The sequence below is a fragment of the Eucalyptus grandis genome, chromosome 1, assembly GCF_016545825.1.
Source record: "Eucalyptus grandis isolate ANBG69807.140 chromosome 1, ASM1654582v1, whole genome shotgun sequence".
NCBI lineage: Eukaryota > Viridiplantae > Streptophyta > Magnoliopsida > Myrtales > Myrtaceae > Eucalyptus > Eucalyptus grandis.
The window spans coordinates 44,837,848-44,862,608 of NC_052612.1; the positions used below are offsets into that span (position 1 = coordinate 44,837,848).

Consider the following 24,761-nt stretch of genomic DNA (forward strand, 5'->3'; position numbering starts at 1 on the left):
ATGTTTTTTAGCCATACCCTGTCAATAAGTGATGATGCGTTCCGGTGCTGGCGGAATGAAGACCTCTGCCAATCCATTCACGAAAAGATTAGGGGCTGTTCCATACCGTCCTAGCAGTTCCATCAAGAACAGAAAGTCTATGAGCAAGGTCGAATGTTTCTAGCATCACGACGGCACAAGAGAGATTGGGGACTCAGGTAGTTCGGTTTCATCAGCTTTGGATCGCTCTGGCTCGTACTTCGCCGTGTCTTCGTATACGACAGTTTGTTCATGCACGAGAGAGAGAGAGAGAGAGAGAGAGAGAGTACTCGCGAGCTTTAAACAAACCGGGAAGAAAGGCTACGGATCCAGAATTCATTAGCACTCTTTATTTGAGCATCGAAGGAAAGCATACACGCTAGTGGTAATGCCCCGTGTTAAAGGGTCTTTTTCTCACTCCCCTTCTCTAATACCTTAGACAATGAAGACCTACCCCACCACAACACTGACCCAATCCACCCTCACTCTTGCAAATCCCACCCCATTTTAATCCCTCCTCATTATTATCCAATACCTTATTACTGCAATGACAAAGCTTAAACCTGAATCTCCACCGGCCATCTGTACATCTCTTCTTCCGGGAAAGGGAGGTTCACCGTCACCAGGCCCGTGGCGGAGTTATAGTCAAACTCTGTCTCGACGCTGCCCACGGTGCATTTCAATGGCCGCTGAGAAGAGTAAGCGCCAAATCGTCCGCAGCCCCTCACTTTGAGTGCGATTGTCGCAGGTTTATCATCAGAAGCCACGTGGATGTCGAATTGCTCGACAGCACCACCAGAGTTGAACAGGTCAAGCAGGCCGATTGGAGCAAAAGAGATGTTAGATGTGATTTCCTGCCCAAGAGAAAGGTCAATATTAGGAACTGTCTTGCAAAGCCCGGAAAGTCTGAAATGGTTGTCACACAGGCAGCAGAGAGAAAAGGATAGAATTCATACCTTCAGTGGACAGAAGTGGAAAAGCTCATACTCCAGAACCTTGAGAGTAACAGGGACGGACGCACCTTTGGGCAGCCGAATCAACTCCCCTGGAATTTACAACGGTATCACAATTTGAAACTTCCCTTTCCATACAGAAACCTTTCAAGTATACAGGAAACTCTATGTTCTCGAATCATTCTTCAGAACAACAGGTTTATTTAATTACCTGATCTGTAGGCATAAACTATAGTCTCTCCATTCCAATTTGGACTGGCCACTTGGGAAATGAGGTCAACATCCGTGGCACGGACAGAGGTGGTGAGGGTACCCGGTGATTCATCATGGATGCGAGTCTTCTTAACAACCTTGCACCAGCCAGCACCTTGGCAATTGAATACCCCGACCACTCCAGTGCATTTATTCAAGTTCCATATCTTGAGCAAACTGACTCCATCACGTGCGGGATCAACAAAGAGACAATCACGTGTAGGCCTACCAGGCAGTTGTGCACGTAGAACAGATCCATCAGGCAAAACAAGCTTCTTCAAAAGCTCGAAGTTGTGGTTGCCAGGCTTGTCACTGATATACACATCACAAGAAGACACAATCCCATTATAAACCTTATCAACATCAAAACAAGCATTCATATGCATGATATTAGCCTATGCTCAAAACTACCTCACGTATATTGCACAGCCTCCAACAGCACGAGCAGCACCATGGTATTCTGCTGCTGGATGCAGACTCTGATAAAGGAAAACATTTTCATCAGCTTCTCAGGTTCACAGAATAAGAAAATGATGCGGCGGCAGCCATTTTCTCTTGTAAACAGAAGAAAGGGCATGTAGAACAATAGCAAAGAACTTATCAATTTCAATGAAAAAAAAAAAGGCAAAATATGTCAACTAAGACTTAGTTATGAGCAACTGATAAAAAGTACCAACATCAATTAAAACTCCGTAATAAAACTAATACATGCTAATGATCTCCCAAATTGATTATCCTGTACAATTCTCTATAACATTTTCAGTTGGTTAGAAGTTAAAGGCGAAGCAACCAAAACTGAAAAGAGAATTGACTGTATGTCAGGGTTTCACAAGTTCTCAGTACTTACATGGAACATATCCCAGTCAGGTTGCATAAACTCCCCGAGGAAAAGTGTGTTATAAGCCACAGACGAAATATGTATGGTGTGGGACGCGGGATCCCTGGGGTAAAAGTCATCAGAAGCTCTCACGATAGCAGTCTGCTTGGCACTATAAATCCCATCGGTATTGTGGCACATGCAAGCAATACATCCATTGTCCGGGAAGTTTCGAGCGATGGAAGCCTCAAGGGCTTGGTTGTAGCTGCGGGTAAGAGACACTCTTCCCCCGTGACCAGCACCTAGTGTCTCAATGATGTTCTGAACGTCTACTTTCACTCCATCAACTCCACATGAAGCCAAGTAGGCATGAAGCTCATTGTAGAAGTTGAATACCTTCTTGGGATGCACCAGACCCAGGCCATGAACAGAGAGACTGTCCATGACAATGTCTGGCTGGTTGCCAAGCACACCTGGGGACTGGACTGGATATGCCAGAGCAGTGTCATAGTGTTCCATACCAGCAGCAGCTGGCTTTACTCCGCCCCAGTAACCGGCAAGAGCATGCCATACATAGACAAACCTGCACCAGTTACAAATGTTAAAAACTTTAAATACAATTATCTGACTCTTCAGCCAAATATCATCATATTCTAGTCACACATATACAATCAGAAAGCAAATAATCTCATTGGAGCCCAGTAGCTTCAATCTATTACTTCAAAGTTGGGTGTATAATGTGGTTATAAGCAAAGTGAAGGCATCGAAGTATGTGTTGGAGGACCAGATTTATTTTTACTGCTTGCTGATTAACTAGAAGGAAGAAAATTGTTGAGAGAAAGCATACAAAATACAGGAAATGTTGTAAAATCCGAATGATTACAAAAAGTAAAGAGGAAAAATGAGAATCAAAGTCATTTAAGAGACTTACTTGACATTGCGATGGTGCTTGGCTTCATCAACAACGTGCTTCAATCCTGAGACCTGTTCATTATTCTGGCCATTCTTCTGGAATTTTGAGTTCTCTTTAATGCCAGTCAGCCTACTAGCAAACCTATGGCAAACAAAATAAGACAGAAGTGATTAGTTAACAAACTCAGGAAGACCTCTACTAATTTTTTTAAGAATCTTGTCACCATGTACAGGATAGTCGACAAAGTTAACAGGCATATACATTCGCAAGTCCTTCAAAACGATATATATGTTTTCAGTTCAGTAAATTTTAGTCTTAAAGCTTGGACTTATAGCTCCTGATCATGCTTCTGTTTTCCAAGGTTATTGAATAGGAGATTAACAAGGGGGGCAGGGTCTTACTGTGCTCCTTCTTGTACAACGGAAGCACTTTCCTCCTTGGCTTTGTTTTCAATCTGCTGCCAACCATCATCAATGATAAGGAATCTTGGAGGTGTCCCTCCCTCAGACAGGCTGCAAAGAGGAATGCCACAAAGTCCATCATCCATCCTTGTAGCTTATTTTACTAAAGATATTACGTCAAAACAAAATGCTGAAGCTGAACTTATGCTCTCATTATTTACCTCTTAAGGCCTTCATCGACTCCTTCTGCTGTGACATCGGTATAGAATGCATCCCATGTGCACCAACCAAACCAGTCCAGGAAAGAAGGCAACTGGACAAAAACCAAATGAAAAAGTTGAGTAAGTTTAATTCTAATGAGAGGCACTAAATCATCTTGGCAATAAAAGAATAGAGCACCTACATTTTTCTTCTCTCGATGAAGAAAAGTTTGCATGTGTTTCTCAACACCCCTGTTTCAGAGTCCAGAAAAATTTTATTCATGATGCATGGTGCAACTTAAAACAGTTTGAGATTATTCGACATAATAATTTCATGAAAGTTAGGAGGGCTCACTTCACAGCCTGGTTGATAACTTCAAAGGGGTTAGTCCCGGCATGCATATAGACAAGGTAGAGACCTTGGTTGGTTTCAACAGCACTATCTCCTGCAAAACCGAATAACAGGACACAAAAAAACGCGTCGTTTTGGTTCTTTCGAGCTCGATTGACTCTACATTGCTCTTCCACAAATGCTATAAGCTCCAGTAATTTGTGTCATGCGAATGCAGTAATTGTGTGATTTCTCCAGCTTGACTGAGTTCACGTCAATTGCATCTTCACCGCATGATTTCATATGGTCATGCGTCTCCACTATTCCCCGATGGAAAGTGACAGAACTAACAGATGACATGGCCCCTAATTGGGCGCAGGACCAGTGTGTGTATGGTCTACGACATCTCATACATTTTGATGACCATGATCTACTCACCACTCTCAAGGCAGATCTCTAGCTCGTTCTTGTCATTGCCTTGAAGAACAGCACGGAATGGGCCTTCAAGGAGAGGGAGGAAGACGGTATAAACGGTCGATGGATCACCCTGCTCCCCTGTCTCTGTGTTGTCTTTGCTCTCTACAAGCAGAAACTGGGTCTCAAGCGGGATATCTCTCCCACATGTTCCCATTCTCTGGGTCATCCACCAGAGCTTGAACCGGAAGCAGCACACGAACCGCAGATCCCTATCAGAAGATAATAGAACAAGAAATTTCAGAATTTGCCCAATCAAATGATAACATTAATATCTCTTCGTCATACTTTTACTCTACTAAACCCAAGCCTAAAATCATAATGTAAGAGTGGAAAATACAGTAAGGAGATGACCATGCTATGAACGGAACTATTCTCTTATATCATATCAGTATAGAGAGGTGTACTGATGTTTAGTCTCCAGAAATGGATCATAAGCCAGTTCTCAATCTTCATTCATTCCAGACTACTTTTAGACCATCTAACTGGCAATCAAGCAAGTAGAACCAGTTTACTGCCCATATATCCAGTATTACTGGGGTGCTACTAAAGGTCTGGCCGACCTGTACTATTTAAGAGCTTGGAAAAAAGAAATGATGTTGAAAGCTTGGATATCACTCCTAAATCGAAATCCCCCCCCAACAGTATAAATAGAAGAAAAATTAAAATTATGGCAACATGCTATCTCCTAGCATTAAGCTCGTTGTAAGTTCAATTAAAACCACAGTAATACATGCCCACTGCCACTTTTCCAGATTATAACCGCAAGCATCAAATCTAATGAATAGATACTTTTTCAAGAACTTGGAAGCATCACATTCATTTCAGAATCGTTAATGATATTAAAGAAAATCCAACCTCTCATGACTACTTAAGGCATGGTTTAATTGCAGTTGCAATCACTTGCACAGATAATATATAGAAATGCACATAACATGATTTGGTAATTGTACGAGTCTACACACATTGAATAGAGAAAGAATATAAATAATAAAGGTGGAATAGTGCGTACTCCATAACACCAACGGGGAAGACATGAAGGCTCTTGCTGTCAGAGGCTGTAGCCCCGATGAAGGCACCAGCAACAAGCCCAACTCCAGACCCTGGAGTCACCACAATGTTGTCCGGCACCCCGGTGAGTATGGTCTTTCCGTGAACCACAAGGTTCCCGTCGTTGATGGAGATTTTTGGCGTGACCGTCATTGTCGAGCACCTTAATACTGCGAAAAGAGCAGGCAGGCTGTAGAGTTAGCAATTTCAGACACAAGCCAAGAGTAAACAGCTTGCCCCCTTGAAGCAAATCTTGCCTCAAATAGGAACAATACAGGACAAAAATCAACAGCAGCAAGGATAAACTTATTCACCCAAACTAATTCTAATGTTATTAGAAAAAAGGAGGACGGAAAAAAAAGGGAAAAAGAAAATATCGAGGGAAGGTTCTAAGAATAACCCAGGGGTTTATGATTCCGGCGAAATGTTAGACGTAAATCAGAATGACCGCCACGCGATTTCCATGAATGAGCAAACCATTTGTGTTGATGCACCGATACTGTCCTCAACATCCTCAGCTACCCCGAAGAACAAAAATGGGGAAAGAGAAAGGAAAAGAAAAGAAGAAAAATATGCTAAAAATGTTATTCTTGGTTTTTCAATTCATTTCGACCGGTTAAGCCTTAGCTTATCTGTTCTCTCGTTTCATTCTTTTTCCTGGAAGAGGACGATAATATAATTTCAAACACGGAAGCCACGCTAATTTTTCTCTCGGGTGCTTTTCTTCTGTTCCGGCCATCGTAGAACAGAACAAAATATCCCTTTCGGGGTTAGATGGAGCTGTTTTGGACCCTTCAGGAGCGCCTCAAGAAGCAAAAGCTACTACAACTACCGCCTTTGTCTGGAATTAAGGGGGAATCTTCGGGGGTTTCCTAGCAAAATAGGCAGAGAAAAAGAGGAAAGGAAATAGAAAACAACTTGCAGCGAGAGAGACGATATCAAAACCCTCCCAAGTCCTAATCTTTTCCGAGAAAAGCCCAAAAAAGGGGAGAAGTAAGGAAAAAAAAAAAAATCGTCCTAACGAAGCTGGGCAGGTCCCCTTGCCCAGCTCGCGCTTTCGAACTTTAGCTTTACAAAGCTCGGCATTTACTTGATCCTTTTTTCCTTGATTTGTGTTCTTATTTTAGGAGAAAATACAGAAAAAACATAACATACATCAAAAGAGGAAAAGCAAGTAAAATTTGGGGAAAAAAGACGAGTGACCGTGAAATGGGGGTGGAGTAGAGCTGAAAGACGCACGAGAAAGGAGGTTTCAAAGATTCAGAACGACCAGATTCACGAGAGCAAAGTGAGAAAAAAAAAAAAAAAGCGCTTGAATATGGGGAGCAACTTTCGAGGCGTCCAACTGAAGTCACGGGTACGTCTTTTTCGCATCCCTAGATTTCATTAAATTTTTTATTTTTTTTCCTCAAGCCATGCGAATCTCAGGAGTTAACTTAAGGTTCGAAGACGATTCTCGCGTTTTATGACGCGATCCATCATGAAATTCGGTGAATCGATGCCATATTCGCCTCGAGGCAACAGAGTCCGAACATGAAAATCCCAGGCGATGTCCAGACGACCGCCAGAAAAGCAAGCAAAAATCACTCAGCAGTCAGAAACCGAATGGAAATTTTCCTCTTTTAAGCCCGCCTCTTCCGTGAGCTAAAGAAGTCCTTCGTCCGTGTCCAGCACAGTTCAGGCTTAAACAACGTCAAAGATATCAGGCACGTTACCCGACCATCTCCCTCTCTCGCTCTCGCTCGGAGAGTTCTTCACAGATAAGCAGCTCAAAACTCAAAAAGGCAGAGGTCCGTTCATCGTCCACGGCAGCGGAAGCCGGTCACGCAAAAAAAATCCCACACAACAACCAAAAAGCTCGAAAACTCGAAAGATTCTCCTGCCGGGAAACTCACCAGACAATCCCCAAGACTCGAGCTTTGCAGAGCGAGAGAGAGAGAACGGAGCAACGAAAGCGAAAGATCTCTTGCTCTTCGCGGCGGCGGCGACGACAACGCAGAAAAAGAGAGAGAGAGATGACGAGACGATAGGGAGAAATTCGAACTCAGCATAAACGCAGCATTCAACAGAGAATTGCTTCTTCTCGGAGAGAGAGAGAAAAGCTCTGATTTCTCACGAGACTCTTGCGGACTAGGCAACGCTAGGTGGCCCCCTTTTATACCCGGTCGAGGGTTAAACGTCGAGCGAGTTCGGTGCGCGGGAGCCGTCCGGATCTCGACGCGTGGAGATCCCCTCTTGGATCGACGTCGAGAAAACAACAAAAGGCCCCATCCCCAAAAATGGGATTTTTCCGGGCTCTTTTATTGATTATGGGAATTGGTGAATTCGGCGACGACGATGGAGCTGGTCTTGCTCTGGTAAATTCTAGGAAGAGCAAGCAAGACTTCCTCCCGATTTCAGCCACAAAAAAAAACTCGAGAATAAATATATTAAACCGACACATCGACAGAAATGATCGAATAAATTGTAATTAATTATTTTAAATAAATGAGCACATTCAGCGCTTAATAAAAATCTACCACCTTACCCATATGTTATTTTACCAAATCGATTTTAGTGCACTCAACTATTCTTGTGAAGAAAAATTTGATTGCAATGTAGCGACTTGAGAATACTCACTGCTGGAAACTATAAATGCAATACTATTTTTTGTAATCAGAAAAATTAAGTAGGAAAAAAATAATTCTAAGAAAGCAATAACAACTTTAATAATAACCAAATCAATGAGTAAATCTATTGGATATCTCTTATTAACAGTAAAGAAACTAAATTTGAAATTGCGCAATTGCTATACAATTGTAACCACATTAAATAAGAGCTAAGATACTAATTACAGAATCTTCTTTCGCAAATAATATCTCTCAAAACACAACACTGCGAACTTGTTTGTATTAACACTAAATAAATAGAATTCAAATAAACATTTCTCGAAACCAGCACACTTTGGAAAAAATTGAAGTAAAGAGATATAAGGTTATTCTTCTTCTCTAACTTCAAATCAATTTATAAAACTAGAGAAGTCATGTATTAAAAAATGTACATGAATTCAAGAGATACATAAACCAAATAGACATATTTCATTTGTCCACTTTCGTTGATCAATTAACCCATGCCTCGATACAAAAAATCCGTTCCGGCTTCATTGCTGAATTTTCCTAAAGTTTTCCCAGCTTTTGATTTTTGCTTCTCCATGTGCTTGATCTTTACCAATAAAATTATTTCAAATATTTATTATTTTCACCACGGAGTTGAGAAGAACAGCTTGCAAGTTCATTGTCGGACGATGGTTCACATGCGAAAAGATTCGAAACTCCAAACACAAACGTCGCTCGCGTGAGTGACGGCAAGTGACTTGCGTACACTGTTACTGTTGCCGTGGACCGTGGAATGACTCAAACAGCTGATCCGGACGGCGAAATGATTTCATCAATTCTTCTCTGTCGGCCAAATATCTTTAATCCCCACCTCGGAAAGGCCGAGCTAACGGCGACCGCCGCAGCAACTTGTCTTCAATCATCGACGCCGTTCTAGAGTTGTGGCTCCGCCTCTCCAACCTCCCCGAAACGCAACAGCCCAAGATTCATTTCCTCCTCACGTCTTCATTTTTATATTTCTTTCTCCCCTATCTGGCCTTTTTTATTCTATATTTATTTCATCTTTTTTGGAGTTATTACGCGTGCACTGTGGTATTTTAAGCAAGTTCTGGCGGCGCAGTTAATCTTCTCTTTGTTTTTGGGAAAACCCTGTTTGTGCGCACCGAGTCGCCATAAATCGGTTTTCTTTTTCTTTTTTTCTGGCGATTTTGAGGGGCGATGAGCAGGATTAAAGGCCCTTTTTGCTTTCATGAAAGGGCAAAGATTTCACAATTCATGCTTTTTTTATAGCCCATTGAAAGGGAACAAAAGACCCATTTTTCTTTACGTGGTGGGGGTGGTTTTTCCCTCCTTAAATATAAAGTTTCCTCCAACGTGAAGACAGTGCATCAGGACACGTACATGGTAAAGACTACATATATTATGTATATTTATATCTATATTTGTCGTTTTGCCGGAACATGAAGTCATGAATGCCCGATTTATGTATGTCTAAGGTAAAAGGAAAGGCAGCTTTCTGAATTGAAAACACGTCTTTTGCGGGTGTCATTCGAGATGATGAACGGAGCAGAGAACACATGGGAATCTTTTTGTATTTGTTTTCCTGATCAGTTCGCAAATTATGTGCATTTCCTATGTGCGGCGAGGAAACCCTGGTCGGAAAAAATATTCGCCGTTCGCTCAAGAAACTCACGAATTCAACGAAATGTCGCACTTTGCTTTGACTAGATTGAGCGGCTCTTGTCATCGTCTTCGCGTGCTTCTTCCCCCAATCGAGTTGCATCAACCGGGAAACTTAAGTTATTTTGGCAACATAAGTAAGGAAAACCATTCTGATTGCTATCGTCTAAAAAAAAGGGGTTGCGTAAATCACTAAAATGGGAGGGAACGCACTAGCCACTAGTTGCAGCGAGTACGGCAAGGGCGATGGAGAAACCAGGGCCATGTGCGTGAAGACATCAATTTCACGCCAAAAATAAAAAATAAAAGAGAGAGAGAGAGAGAGATTTACATGTGATTGTTCTTTCTAATCAGCGCACGCACGCACGCAAGCAATGTCAAACAAGAAAGCATCCCACAGAATCATTCCACAAGTGAATGATAAATAACCTATAAAAATGATCTTATCCAAGAATGTTGCGAATAATTACATGATGAAATATTGAAACTTCCAAAAAAGAAAAAAAAACACACACACACACACGCAAGCTTTTATCTTGTGATGCGTTCCATGTGGTTTGGTAAGTGAAAGGTTCTTTCTTTTCACATCTGTTTGATTTGCATAAGATGATGTACTTGAACTTTTTAGTCCAATCCGCCTTCTAACGAGAGGTAATTAGTTTCTGGCCCAATTCCGATTCCTTCCGTTTCCTAATTTTTGGGATTGAGGATCGATTGACAATCTTAAACTGGATTGATTGGTTCACTCCGATCCAATGGAATCAATCACTTAGAAAAAAAATCATAAAAAAAAAAATATTAGAGTTGTTTCTATTTTAAAGTTTATTATTATTTTTAATAAATTTTAAAAATATATTTTTTAAAGAGTTGACACGGACTTAAAGAAATTTTGCAACATCTTCCTCCATTCAAATCCCTTCCACGAGGAACCTCCTCCGAACCAAAAAGCGGATCGAAAGTCACCGGTTTCATTTTCACAGAATCAAAAATCGAACTAACACCCTTGAAAATCAAATTAGGTCAAGTACGGACAGTGTGATATGCTTTTTCTTATTCTTAATTGTTCGCATCGATTACTCTTAATTGTTCGCATCGAGTTAGACTCTATGCATAGACCTAGGAGGGTATTGCCGCATTACTTTCCGTGTACTTAACTAAGCGTCATTAGTGCATTCCACCGCATAACCACCACCACACGAGTTCATCCCACAAAAGGCAAAAGAGCTCATCCTTGTCCAAAAATAGAGTCGACCCCATGGTATTTTAGTCTTCCTTTTTTGGCCCTCGTGGGGTCAAACATGCCCCATCTAGGCATAAAACAGAACTGCCCAATTCGATGCGCCTTTCGCCTAAAGAGAATATTAGAGGGCCCAAAAACGGAAAAGGAAGGAAAGATTGATAAAACGAAGCGCTAATGGGGTTCATCGCGATCGTAATGGCATCTCCATAATCCAAACGATCACGTCCTCTCGTCCTTTCGTTCTTGGTAGAGACAAGACAAGACAAGAGCCGGTCCGGATCGCGGCACGTAGACCCTCGGCAACCGTGTTCTTTCCGTTGGTTCTCCGGAGTGCGCGGGGCCCACCGGGCAGCCGCGGGTGCAATGGCGTCCCGACGCGTGTCGGTTCCACGTCAGGCGGGGAGAGAGTGGATGTCGGATTCGTATGTTTTTTTCCGTTTCATAAGGGGATTTTTATTTGGAGAATTGTTTTATAAAAGGCGAAAATTAAACTGATAGATTTTTTTTTTTAAATGTTGACATATTACATGATTAAACCAAAGCGGACACGTGGGGCCCACGACACGTCAGATCCGACGAGGAACGTGTCCGTTCCTGTGTGTCTTCATGTTCGTTCGGGGGGCTCTCATGAAATCCCGCCAACTTTCTCTGTCGCGTTCTTGCACGTGGATGACAGGGTGCGTTTTCTGGTCCTCCCCGGGATAAATTTATGATTATTTCAACCAAGTCCTCAGTTAAGCGCGAAGTTTCGGATGATTACGTAAGGCAAATAGATAAATAAAAAGAAGAGGAATGGATTTGTTGCTGCTTAATGTGTTCCTTTTTTGGCCTACGCTAATTAATTTCAGATGAGGTACCCAAAACGAATAGAAACACTTCAAACCATACGTGGTCTTCCTCATCAGAAACGCCCATTCAAGAAAACCTCATTTTTCGTTGTCTTTTGCATCTTGACCCGAACCATGTTTTCAGATCGAGTACTATATAGTTGGGATCGCAAGCACGCCTATACCAAACACGTTCAAGTCTGTTCGAGTATCATGAAATCCCAAACCAAATTCAAATCATTGACATTCCTAATGAGTAAGTGCTAATGTCAACAGTTAATATATTTGAGATGTATTATTTTAAAAAGGCTTGATGGGCTACCTAACATTTTATCAGAGTAAAAAAAATATTAAATCACACATTTATTCAACAGTTTAATCTTTTAAAATAATTGAAGGTGGTACACAAAATCCGATATGATATCAAAGCTGAAGATGCTGAGTCGGATTTTTCTAGATCTCATTTAGATATTTCAACGCTTAGTCATAAATGAAAGCGTAATTTAATTATCACTTACTCTTAACACTTTTAAAAAAAAAAAATTCTGGAAGATTCGAGATTGTGAGTGATTGCGATGGAAAGGGCTTGTATGTGGTCTTCACACCCCGCGTGCCAGAAATTGCTTCTTCACGCGGGCAACCACTATGAAATCTCTATTCAAGAAGAAGAAAACGACGGAACTTTGACTTCTCGTGAAATCTTTGATTTTTTTCCCCTTGTTTTCCGCCCCTGTAATCTGATTATGAAGGTACGCGCGAGAGGAAGATTACCGACGATATAGGAGATTGGCGGAGAGAAGTTCGACAGGAACAGAAGCGCACGGCTTTCTTTCCACGTCGTACCAGGTGGTGACTGCAGTCGGTGGATCCAACAACGACAGCGCATCTACATAATTGAGGAGGAGGAGAAGGATGCAATTAATATTTTAATGGTGGTACCGCAATAATATCTTCTCAATGATAGGCAAATTGAATGCGTCTTTGGGGCTGTCCTTTTCGATGTTGTGGTGCGGCAGCAGGGGAAAAGGACCGGTCCGGGGCGGTTTGAAAGCTCTGGCCGCCACTCCTGGCTTATTCTACTCGATGGGTGATTAGATGCTGACTGGTTTTCTCTTAGACATGAGCAAATGTGTGGTAGCTAGCGACTCGAAATTTATCGAGAGTCACCGCCCAGTCAACTGTGGAGGCACGGTCAAGTGTATCATGAACCGGTGTTATAAAATGGAATATAATTCATAGGATCGATCCTAAGTGCTTTTCGTGTGAGCCGGGTCGTCTAGCATGTGCAAATATATAGATCCAATTGAAGGAAGCGGCTATTCTTTAGGGTGAGACAACTCGCATGGTATATTGATAACCACCTACAGTTCTTATGTCATTGATCTCGTATTTATGACAAGTTAGTTACTGTCAAGGATACAACAACGACATGGGACATTTCAATTTGGATAGTGAACGTTGTCCTCAATAATTCTTTTATGGGTTTTGATCCATGTATTTTAGATTAGATCACTATCTATGTGCATTCATTTTTTATGTATTAGGGAGAGATTATGGAAATAAACTGCTTTTAATACTTCACAATTCATGATTCAGTCAACATTATTTTCATATCCAAAAGGTGAGCTAAGCTATCAAATATTTCGACTGAATAAAACCAATCTCATACCTAAATTACAGAGTCGCTCATATAATTTTGAGAGGAGCTTCATTTGACAAATGTGAACAAAGCAGTTTGTGCATCCATGAAGATTTAATCAAACCAAACATGTGGATGTCCTACGTAATCTCAAAAAAAAAAAAAAAATCAAAATTCTTCAAATGATGATGGGATAATTTTCTAAATTATTTGGGTGAAACATTTTTGTAACAAAGTCAACAAATGTTGGATCTGAATTTAGGCTTTTGACTTCTTCTTTTTCAGCTTTTTAACTTTAGCCTTTAACGTCAGAAACGTGGGATTTTTACACTAAAGCAGTTTGTGCATCCATGAAGATTAAGTCAAACCAAATATGTGAATATCCTACATAATCTCAAAAAAAAAAAAAAAACTCAAAATTCTTCAAATGATGATGGGATAATTATTTGGACGAAACACGTTTGTAATGAAGTAAACAAATGTTGCTTTGAATTTAGGTTTTTGACTCTTTTTGACTTGTGGCTTTTAACTTTAGCCTTTAACGTGAGAAAGGCGGGATTTCTACTCTAAACACCCCGAGATCTTCACGTATTATAAAAAGCGTTACCATCTAAAATCGCCCCAAAAAGTCAAATTCTCTTTTCAATGGCCTAACACGTCTAAAATTCCGAGAAGTAATTAGAATCCAAATTTGGCTCTCGTCCAGAAAGAAAACGAAACCGAGCAGAACTTCTGTGGGACGAGATCCGTCGAAAGGGCGGTGGAAATTCGTCCACGTAGCTACCATCCCAGTCAGCACTCGAAGCAGCAGCCAGTGATGCTCCGACACGTGGGACGTGTCCCGCCAGTGGTCCGCGCACATCAACACGTAGCCAAATAGATAACCTAATTAACCGATCCCCCCAAAAAAAAAAAATAGATAACCTAATTCTTTTGGCGGGTCTTTAGCTAGATTATGGAAATATAGTGGGTCATTAGGTGTTTGAGCCTGCCTCGTTGCATTCTTGCATATAATAAGCAGAAGTCTAATTCGAGCCATCGAATAGAAAAATTAGGTTCCTTTTAAATTAGTACAAGCAAAAACTATTTTGATTTTAATAAATTTATCTCAAAACCATAAAAAATGCAAACGCGCACATCAACACGTAGCCAAATAGATAACCTAATTAACCGTAAAAAAAAAAAAAATAATAATTTTTTGGCGGGTCTTTAGCTAAAAAAGCGTGCCTTTGCATTCTTGCAATAATAAGCAGAAGTCTAATTCGAGCCAAAAAAAAATAATTTTTTGACAATGAAAACTTCAAACCAAAAACCTCAAACCAATATACCTGTGATAAATTTATCTCAACTAACCATAAAAAATGCCAAACGCGCACATCAACACGTAGCCAAATAAATTTATCTCCTAACTCTTTAACACTAGGTTTTTGAATTCTTGCATATAATAAGCAGAAGTCTAATTCGAGCCATCGAATAGAAAAATTAGGTTCCTTTTTACAAGCATATTTTGATTTTAATACCTGAAAAACTTCAAACTAGTACACGTATGATAAATATTTTTTGACAATGAAAACTAATTTATTTGACAGCCAAAAAACCTAAACTAAATATACCTTTCATTAAATTTGATTAATACAAAAAAAAAATCACAAAAATTGTATAATTATGACAAATAGAGAGAAAAATCCAAAATTAATATACTAGTCAACTGTCATATGTCATTTAACATAATAATTTGATAGTAAAATTTAACGGAAACTAATAAAGGGTAAATTTGTCATAAATATATCAATTTGGAGTGAATTTGTCAAATGTGTACCAATTTGAGGTTTTGATAGTCAAAAGATTAGTTTGGAGTAAATTTATTACAAGTATATTAATTTGGGATTTTTCAGAGTATTAACCATTTTTTCTTTCGGTAGTTGTTGTCATGGAAACATTTCAAATGATGCTAGGTTGACAAGTGTTGGCTATTTGCTGACCGAATAAGATCAATCTTCAATCTCGAATCGAACATCAAGTTTAAGCCTTAAGAAAAAAGGGATCACGACGACAAACAAATTTGGGTGTGAAGTAAGTCATTTAAAGCAAACATCTTCCCATCATTGGATCAATAAATACGCATAAAAGCCCACCCAGGTAGGTAAATCTCTAAATATATAAAATACCAAACATCAAATCTAGACCAAATGGGCGGTCCAAACATGACATCATTCGCACTCGGCGGCGCTCGGGAATCAAACATACCGTCTTTGCATCCAACTCTCGAGAAAGCTCTATTTGTAATGGCAAAATGAATGGCATCCCATATTTGTATTTTGCATGGGTGCCGAATATTACAAATATAATTATTATATTAGGAGATTTGTATTGAAATGGTTGTGGTTGCCCAAATTTAAAGTGGGCTTGGAAAAAGGGAATCGAGTGGGAGAAAAGCTCATCTCTATGTTAATCATGACTTGGTCTCCATACGCTTGCCAGTTGCCACTTCCAAAAAAAAGCAAACTTGTAGCTCTTCGTGAGTGATGATTGTTGATGATGCTTTGGAAAAGATGGAATTTATAAGAATGCGAAATTCTCCATCTAAAGGCGCATCCCTTATCTTAAATAACAACCTTATGCACAATCACAGCTTTTTTATATGCCGCCGTGCATTCGGCATCTAAAAAATAACGATAAGAATGGAAATAAAGCAGAAATACAGCAATTTAGAAGGTCTTATTTAGATGCTCGTCATATTGGTCCTCAAAACATTGGCTAATGAATTGGGGTATTCATGGACCACCCGTTTTTAGATCCGTCCTCGCCTTGCGGTTCAACCGTGCATCTTCATCAGACCACCCACCAGCCCAAAAAAAAAAAAAAAAAGGACCCTGCAATAGCGCCGCTGTTGGTAAAAATTCAATTGGGAAGAAAAATGGAATCAAATTTTAAGGTGCGATAATACTCTTCTTGAGAAATTATTTGCTCCACAACATCGTTAACATTTACTGATAATAATTCTCTAATATACAAAAGAGTCTCGGAATGAGAATACTATTTCTCCAAGAACTCTGTTAAAAAAAATAATAATTGGAAAAGAATGCTACGCATGTTTAGAAAGAAACGAAAATGGAAGTTAAAAGTATTGAACATAAACGTTGAATACACAATAGCAAATAAATATGTTTGAACGGATACAAAACCTTTTAGATATTAAGAAGTTATTACTAAATAGACACAACCTTCCAAAAGTTGTAAGAGTGTCAAATGACCATTAGGCAAAGATAATAAAATTCGGCATTAAATAATTCTAAAATAAACATAGCTATGTTACCAACATTCACACTGTTTCACTAGAACATGAAGGTTATATTATAATTATAAACCAAATTTTAATAAATGAGAATCAGTGTCAATTATGATCTGCGAGCGCTAAGTGCGTAAGTATTCTCGAACTTGCACATGGGCATTGTAGGGTCAAGTTCACTTAGCCCACTGTCTTTAATTGTAATGTTAAAAGATTTCCACTCTTAAATATTAACTTATGCATTCCCAATTTTCTTATGTGAAACAAGGCACTTTTATTTGTTTTACAAGCAAACTTCCAACGGCGGTACCACGGCTTTATACCTTGTGACTTCATCTATTCGGCAGGTGCTTTGTGAAATTCTCTACTTTAAACTCTTGATGTTTGAAGGCAGGCTCTATGAAATCATACAGATCGACAACGGCATTTATGTCTTCGCAGTTTCCAAGACTCGAAGCGCCTCTTCTTTTCGTTCCGACAGAAGCTCGTTAATGGTCGAACCAAATACACCCTCATAACATCTACACGTCGAAGTCCGAGATTTCGAGCGGGGTCGAGTTCTGATCAGGCTTTGAATCTCGAAAGATGATGGATTGGCAATTGGTCGTTTCCTTAGACGAAAAAAGCTGTTTGGAAAACAGCAATTATAGGGCGTACCGAAGAAAAACGACAGGCAATTGGAGTCAAAAGAAGGGAAGGACCATCACGGGCGTGAACGTGAACTGTCGCTGGAATCTTAGTAAAAGTGGGAAGTGTGTCGGGGCAGGCATGTGCGACTTTGTCACCGCGGGTGTCGTTTTGCTCCTGTCCCCTTCTCTCCCGACGGATCGTCGTCCGGAGAAACTTATGAATTTGCAGCCGCCCTCGTGATTGGAAAAAATTACCGTATGCGCTTCGGATCGTGGAACGGAAGCCAATCTCATCTCGGCCGTTTAGATGTTGTGAGCCCCATTTATAATTCACGTGACATAATGATTGAGACGAAGTGGGTTCATATGCACCAATTGCGTGCAAGACTTGCTCCGTGATCGGTTGGTGCTTGCCCCGGAAATCGGTGAAAGCGAAGGTTGGACTGGTTTACGCAATGCTTGGTTCTCATAACTCCTGTCGTTCCTCTTTCAACTCAAGTTGCAGAGAGATTTTTCATTTCGTTGTCTGTATGACTTTTTTATATCACGACAACTTTTAAAGACACTACATATCTTACCTATGACCAAATATCTTTAACTCTACATAGTACAATCTTGTACCAAAGCGAGTTGTCTAAGTTATGTCTCGCCAAATTTGGAAAGGCCAACTCTCTCTCAAGCTAGAGTGGCCTTGCCAATCTTCGTGTGGGCTAGAGCATGGCCCGGCGAGTTTGCCCTCACCCAGGCGATGCCTAGCCTTGTTGGCATTCTCCCTTGCCCTATCGAGGCTAACCGTCACGTTCATAGGTGTGCCTACCACCGAAAAGAGGAGAAAAAAAAAATAAAAGAACTCAAAAATTTCAAAGGTTATTAAAATATTATTAAAAATGTCTTTTTTACTATTGGTTGTGCCAACATCCATGTCAGTAAATCAGGTTAAAATTAACTAGAATGACTAAATTGGTTCTAGATTTAAAAAATTAGAGCTAAATAGTAATATATAAAAGTTTAGGATTAAATTGACAAAAATGCAATAAGTTTAGGATTTTTTTAACACTTTTCTCATCCAATATTATACCAAAGAAAGTTGTCTAAGTTATGTCACGAATGGCATAATAACTTAGGATTAATGTTGATGAATTGGAATAACCCTTAATTTTTGCCCGCTCTTTGATAGTAAATTGTTACTTCCTTTTATATTAAAGCATCTTTATTTGTTTAAAATAAACCTCCATCGATCAAGATATAGGAAAATTGTTGTTTGTAATCTAAATCTCTTTTTGGTATCAAGAGAGTAACCAAGTATAATGAGTCAGACGCAATAAACTCTATAATTATTTTTCTAGTGTTCCGAATGAATTTTTCCTACATATCTCTTTTTGTAGTTTCAGGAACTATTCATAGTCCGCGCGGCGCACAGGAATGAAAACTAGCTACATGACCAACCTTTACTAGGGTTTGTTTTGCGGCAATTCAAATTTTTTAGAAAACAATCGTCTAAACACGGTAGAAAAATGCAACTCGAGCGTCTAAAGTTCAACACTTCTTTATTGACAATACAATGCCGACAGAAATAGGATGAGGATTTCTTTTCATTTGGCCAGCAAATGAATGAATAAAGATACACTAATTGAATGAATGAGGATATTCTAAAGTTAGACATTTCCTAAAATCAACGGCCTAATAGCAAAGTCAACGGCTCTTCCATAAATAGGGCCATACGAGTTAGGTGGCGGATATTATGGTGAGGGTTGCTCTTGGTAAAATGACCCCTCATCAAAATTATTGCCTAAAGTCGTTAATAAGAATCGAAATCACAACTTGCATACTGAAGCCGACGAATCAACTGGACCACCGGTTCAAGAATTCGACCCTACGAATTTGCAATTTGAAAATCACATTGAATCAACAATGCAAGTTTAGAGACCTGACGCAAGCACTTCTGGAGCTAGTGTATGGCTAATGCATGCTTGTAGAATTTGTGCTTGACACGAGGAATCAATCACAAACACACGCTTGGCTTCATCCGAAGAGCATATACCTTCGAACCCTTGCAAATAATTCGGTCCCAATTTCATATATTCCTTGCTTTTAGGGAAATGTCCATACATCGGACAGGAGGATTAGGTCGGACATCTTATCTTTTGTGCCAACGATTTAGTCGCTTCCTACATCGGTTCCAAGACTCGCTCTAGCCGCGTTTCAATCCCCAAATCGATTGCATTTTTGCTTTACTTCAACATCAATCTGACAAATTGAGGATTTTCAGACCCTACCAACACGTTTTGTCACTCGTTAGTCACCCCAATTTCTCGGTTTGGACGTCTATCTCCATCCCACCGAGTGCGTTCCACGTACGTGCCCCCGTTTGTCCCACAATCTCTGTCGAACGCATTTATCTTATTCCTTTCATTTCTTGCTTTTCACCCCAATTTCGCATACTGTTCGGGGGTGTCGATGGTCGGATTCGCTTGGACGTAGGATAACCAGGGGTGCCCTGTGTCCACGCAATCGCACAAAACATGCTCCAATCAATCGTTTCGGAGACGTCGACGTGGGTGGGATGGGATAGCACGATTGCCACACACACCCGCCTGAATCATGCTGATCGGACAAAGAGACGATCTTTGGCGTTCGTTGTTCTGTCATTCTTTTTGGTTGTGACGGTTTTTTTTTTTGTTTTCTTGGGTTTTGGATTGGAATCTTTGATTGAGCTCGATCAGCAGTGAAAACCCACTTGGAGAAGCCAATGGCAGATGCCAATGGCATATGCCAATTATTAATTTATTAAGGATGAGCAGTTTGAAATTTCACTTATCAAAGCAAATTTCCTAATTTTTAGAACCGGAATCCTACTTTACATATTTAATAACGTTTTTAGCTATCCGAGCTGCATTTTTCAAAAGATTCTATCAGACTAGAGAAGAATAGAAGTTTAGAAAGTTATGGAAAGTTTTCACAAAACACTCAATTTACTTCAAGAAACTTTACCCAATACATTACATCCTCCTTGCTTTTTATAGACAGTGGGAGGTCACACACAAATAAGGATCAAGCTCAATGGTCCAAAACATACAGACTCTCCGGAAATTTCCGATAGGGAATTATTCGCACGGTATGAATAGTGACAATAGACAGTGATTTTCCTAACCTACTACTACAGTAATGCTACAGTGATCTGCTACAGTGACCTGTACAGTCAGCAGTCTCATCCATCACGAGCATTGTAGTCGAAGTCACAGATTCCAAAATAAATTTTTAAATCTATTTAGATTCAATTTGTACTCTTAAGTGAATGATTGCAATCATCATATCTATTTATTATGATTTACTATAATTTACTGATCACAACTCATTTTTTGACACATGAAAATTATAAAATATCAACAAAATAAAAGTCTCGTGCATATTTTCGACACTAAGATCGTGCGAAAACATAAAACAAGAAAAATACAAATACTTATTCTGGATTCCACATTCCAACTTCTACCAAAAACTTGGTATCTACAGGTTAGATTTTGAAACTTACTATACATAATATAGAACATGGGACAAGACCGGTTCTCAAATGGTCCGGTCCTCAGATTTGCGGTTCTACCCGGAAACCCTGCTGACTCTAATCAATTATTGGTTCCTTTTTGTCCGGAAGATTTCTATCCATTATCTGACTCTATCCATTATCTGACCCGAGCACTCGATGTCCATGTGTCATCTGCGGATGGATTTTGGGTATAATCATTGCTCACGGACACCCGTATTTTCTTGTCTTTAACCGAGCACAAGGATAATGGCGATGAATTTTCGTCATTGTCGCAAGGTTATCGTGATGATTGCGGGCGCTGCGGGCCTTGCACGATGGCCCGATTTTGCTGGCGGAGAGCTATCGACCTGAAACCGAAGGAGTGGTTCAGCTGTGCACGAACAATCGTAATCAGAGAGATGAGTCCAAGTGTCGTTTCAGCAATCGCCCCCACCCCCCCAAAAAAGTTCGGTCATCGAGCAATTCGACAATCGATGTTCTTTTCATCGCCACTTGCATTTTGTATTGGTTTCTTTTGTTGCTTAGCCTCGGCTGTCCGCTTTTCGGCACATGCATCGCAATGACAAGTTATCGTGTGGCATGTGGGGCTTCAACTTGATTTGGATAAATTATTGCACGAGCGGATCTCGAGTTCGCTAAAGTTAGGTAGGCCTTAAAATTACCGTGGATTGTTTTAGGCTTTTGGGAACACATGGGACAGGCTCGATGAGTGCGAGCCAATGAAAGGTCTAGACCACTTTTTAGCGTCCCACTCAAAGGTCCAACCATGCCCTAGAAGTTAGAGTTGCGGCATCTCTAGACTCTCAATCACTCCCCCTCATTGATCTCCTTCATATAATGGCTTTTGCAATATAATTGTATTTCTTACATTGTATTTCTTACACATGCGAGCGCTTGCCTTGTACCGGCCCGACCCGGCCCAACGTGCTTGTTGCGTTACTAAATCCGTTCAAGCAATTGTCAGCACCGAGTCCCCACATTAAACCAATTGATGCTCAAGTTAGTATTCGAGAGTAAAAGAAATGAGTCAGACCAAATTTCAGGGGAAATTTATCCAAAAAATCTCAAACTTATTGCACTTTTGTCAATCTAATTATGAAACTTTCAATTTTATTAATTGAATCCTAAAACTTTTAACGTTTTATCAATTAAGTCTATCCGATTAATTTTGACTAGAAATTGCTGAAGTAGACGTTAGCCGTTTTACGTGACAACCGATATCGATGTCGATTTTTAATAATATTTTGATATTTTTTTCAATTTCCTTTTTTTTTTTATCTTTTTCTTATTTTCTTTTTATTCTTTCATTTTCCTTCCATTGGCCATCACCGGGCCTCATTGATGGCTAGCAGAGGTCAACAAACTTAGGCGAGGGTTGCCCTCTCTAGCCTTGGGTGAGGGATGCCCCAGCTTGGGCTCCTGAGGGTTGCCCTCACTTGGGCTCCCGAGTTTTGCCCTCGCTCGGGTTGGCGAGGGCGACCCATGCTCTCCCAAGCGAGGGCGACTCTCACCAGCAGTTGGTGAGGGTAGCCCTCACCGAAGGCCGGCGAAGGTCAATAAGGCTCAACAATGGCTGGTGGAGGAAAAAAGGAAAAAATAAAAAGAAAACACAAATTTTAATATATATTTCTAACTATATTTAAAGATTATTAATAATTATTCACCCGGTATCTACATTATCTATTTTCGAATAAAATTAGCTGAATGAGTTCAATTGGCAAAACATTAAAAAAAAATTATGATTTGATTGGTAAAAGTGCAATAGGTTTAAGATTTTTCGATAAATTTTCCAAATTCTAGTGAGTGGAGATACCTCATCCGTCTGTTCTCGGTCTTTCAGCCCGTCCGAGGTAGGGAGGGGACTGACCGGTGGCGTGGAGGTGACGGGTTTGGCCCAAAAATCACGAATGCCAGTCTGCGCTCATTTGTGCGTCCATCGATGTGGCTTTGGATAGGCCGGGCCTGTGGCCCCAAGGACCCAATTAAACTGGGGATCTTGGTATCGGGCCCAAGTATGCCGGCCATCTCCATGTTGAATGGGCCAGAAAGTTGATTTGGGCCGGCCAATGTATTCAATCCAGGAACTTTCCTTGCAACCGGGTCGGCCCTGGGTAGTGATGTCTCAATTATTCAAGCTAAACGTCGATGCTTCCTGGTGCAGCACGACCATGGAGGGATCGGCTGCTGGAATCCGCAGAGATGAATGGGGTAGCCGCCTTGCCGACGGTTTCACCAAGAAGATCCGAGCTCCCTCGGCGATAATTGCAGAAACCCTAGCCATCCGAGAAGCTTTGTCGTGGCTGAAGGAAAAAGAGTTGGAGTCGGCAAGTAAAGAAGTACGAACAGAAGCAAGAACTGATCTAAACTCAACTGAGAAGCCCCTGCACGTGATGGTTTCATCCGACAACTCCCAAGCCGTGGAAAGTGTAATGGGCCGGCTGGAAGCCCCCTGGGCTGCACGGTCACTAGTTGAAGACTGCAGGAATTTAATGGGCCAACTTCATGGGGTTGATTTAATATATGAGCCCAGAAATGCAAACCAGGCCGCAGATTGGATCGCCGAGGCCCGCCGTACGTATACCCTATCACCAAATTAGAAAGAGGTCCTTCCTTTCCACTATGTTCAATTTTATGCCATGATCTTGAAACCTTATGTAATTTATCTAATCGTTAGTAATGAAAATCTATTTTCAGACCCAAAGAAAAAAAAAGTGTTACCTTAATCTGGCAATGAAATTTAGTTTTTCATTACCTCATTTTCATTGGATGCACCTTAATCATAGAAGAACTAGAACGGTATGGAACAGAACGTGAACTTTATCACCATGTAGAGATCAAAGAAAGAGGGACAAGCTTATACTTTGCGTTTGGTTGACAAAAGGATGACAAATTGACAAACTCGGCTAGAAAATTTTCTTCCCATAAGATCACTTTTTCCTGGTCATGATTTTGGTCACCTACACCTTCCAGAAGCTATCGCGATTTGTCTTAGAGCATTGACTTTTAGGGATGAAGCTTTCTAGAGCGCAAACGTAAGCTGTTAAAAAAGAACGCGATGAGAAAAGAGAAAAATAAGTTCACTTTCCAAATTTTGTATTTCGTCGAATTTTCTTGTTTGCAGAAGCCCCAACCCAACGAAGCCGCTGAAATGTAACGTGGAGGAGGGAGAGCTTGCTTTACTTGGGCAGGCCAGATGCTCTTTTTCAGGGCTTTTGAAGGGTAAATTTTATGGAAACCTTCAAATGGCCATATCAGTTGACGTTTGGTCTTCTACATTTCTCTGGACTTTCCAAAGAATAGTGGGTGTTCTTCCATTCAATTCCCTTCACGAAAATAACTCCTTCGGTTCATCATTCACTCAACTTCCTCTGCTTCTTTCGATCCAAACTTTGAATCATCGTGTTTCAAGAGCAAGCTTTTTACCCCTTTTAATCCCGTGTGTCGATCGAATTAATGCCCAACACAACAATCACAAAAACGGCAATCGCTACTCGCTGGAAAACGGTATCCGGTCGAGCTTGAGGCAGCAAACGAAGCACCAAAGCTAGCAGCGTTCCTCCTGAGCTTCACTCGGTTGTATCATCCAAGTATTGAAATTCGACTCTTTTTAAGTTTATAACCTCACCAATGAAGAGAAAACTGTTCTTTGAATCACTTGGCAACGCCCAAGAATGAGCAAAGGGTAATTTCATGATATACCTTCTCACGCTCTGAGAGTATCGAATTGAGCCATCTCAAATTATACACAATTCGAGCCGGAAAAACTAGTTGATGTACTTGGATTTTTGCCACCATACGTGACGAAACCGACTGGCTGCCATTCCTATGCCGATCAAATGGCCTTCTGCATCCCAAAAAAACACAGAGGGCTACGTTGACCAGACAAAATGCTTTCTTCACAAGGTCTGCAAAG

The 24,761-nt window shown here is 40.5% G+C and overlaps 1 protein-coding gene across 1 annotated transcript; it reads right to left on the minus strand.

Annotated features, from left to right (window-relative positions):
- Positions 1 to 340: 340 nt before the first annotated feature.
- On the minus strand, positions 341 to 7,532 carry LOC104445147 (probable galactinol--sucrose galactosyltransferase 2). Its single transcript, XM_010058971.3, has 13 exons — positions 7,305 to 7,532; positions 5,372 to 5,579; positions 4,324 to 4,571; positions 3,910 to 4,000; positions 3,758 to 3,806; positions 3,576 to 3,667; positions 3,355 to 3,465; positions 2,972 to 3,094; positions 2,071 to 2,623; positions 1,635 to 1,702; positions 1,183 to 1,535; positions 975 to 1,063; positions 341 to 872 (listed from the first exon to the last, which is right to left on the minus strand). Exons 2-13 carry the CDS (start codon positions 5,560 to 5,562, stop codon positions 576 to 578), a joined length of 2,265 nt encoding a protein of 754 aa, XP_010057273.2. The 5' UTR covers positions 5,563 to 5,579; positions 7,305 to 7,532; the 3' UTR covers positions 341 to 575.
- Positions 7,533 to 24,761: the final 17,229 nt, after the last annotated feature.

Coding starts and splice junctions, on each gene's coding strand:
- LOC104445147 (XM_010058971.3), bottom strand. CDS start 5,562: ATGACGGTCACGCCAAAAATCTCCATCAACGACGGGAACCTTGTGGTT. Junction 4,572..5,371: donor TTCCCCGTTGGTGTTATGGA/GTACGCACTATT, acceptor ATCTTCTGATAG/GGATCTGCGGTTCGTGTGCT. Junction 873..974: donor TCCACTTCTGTCCACTGAAG/GTATGAATTCTA, acceptor TCTCTTGGGCAG/GAAATCACATCTAACATCTC.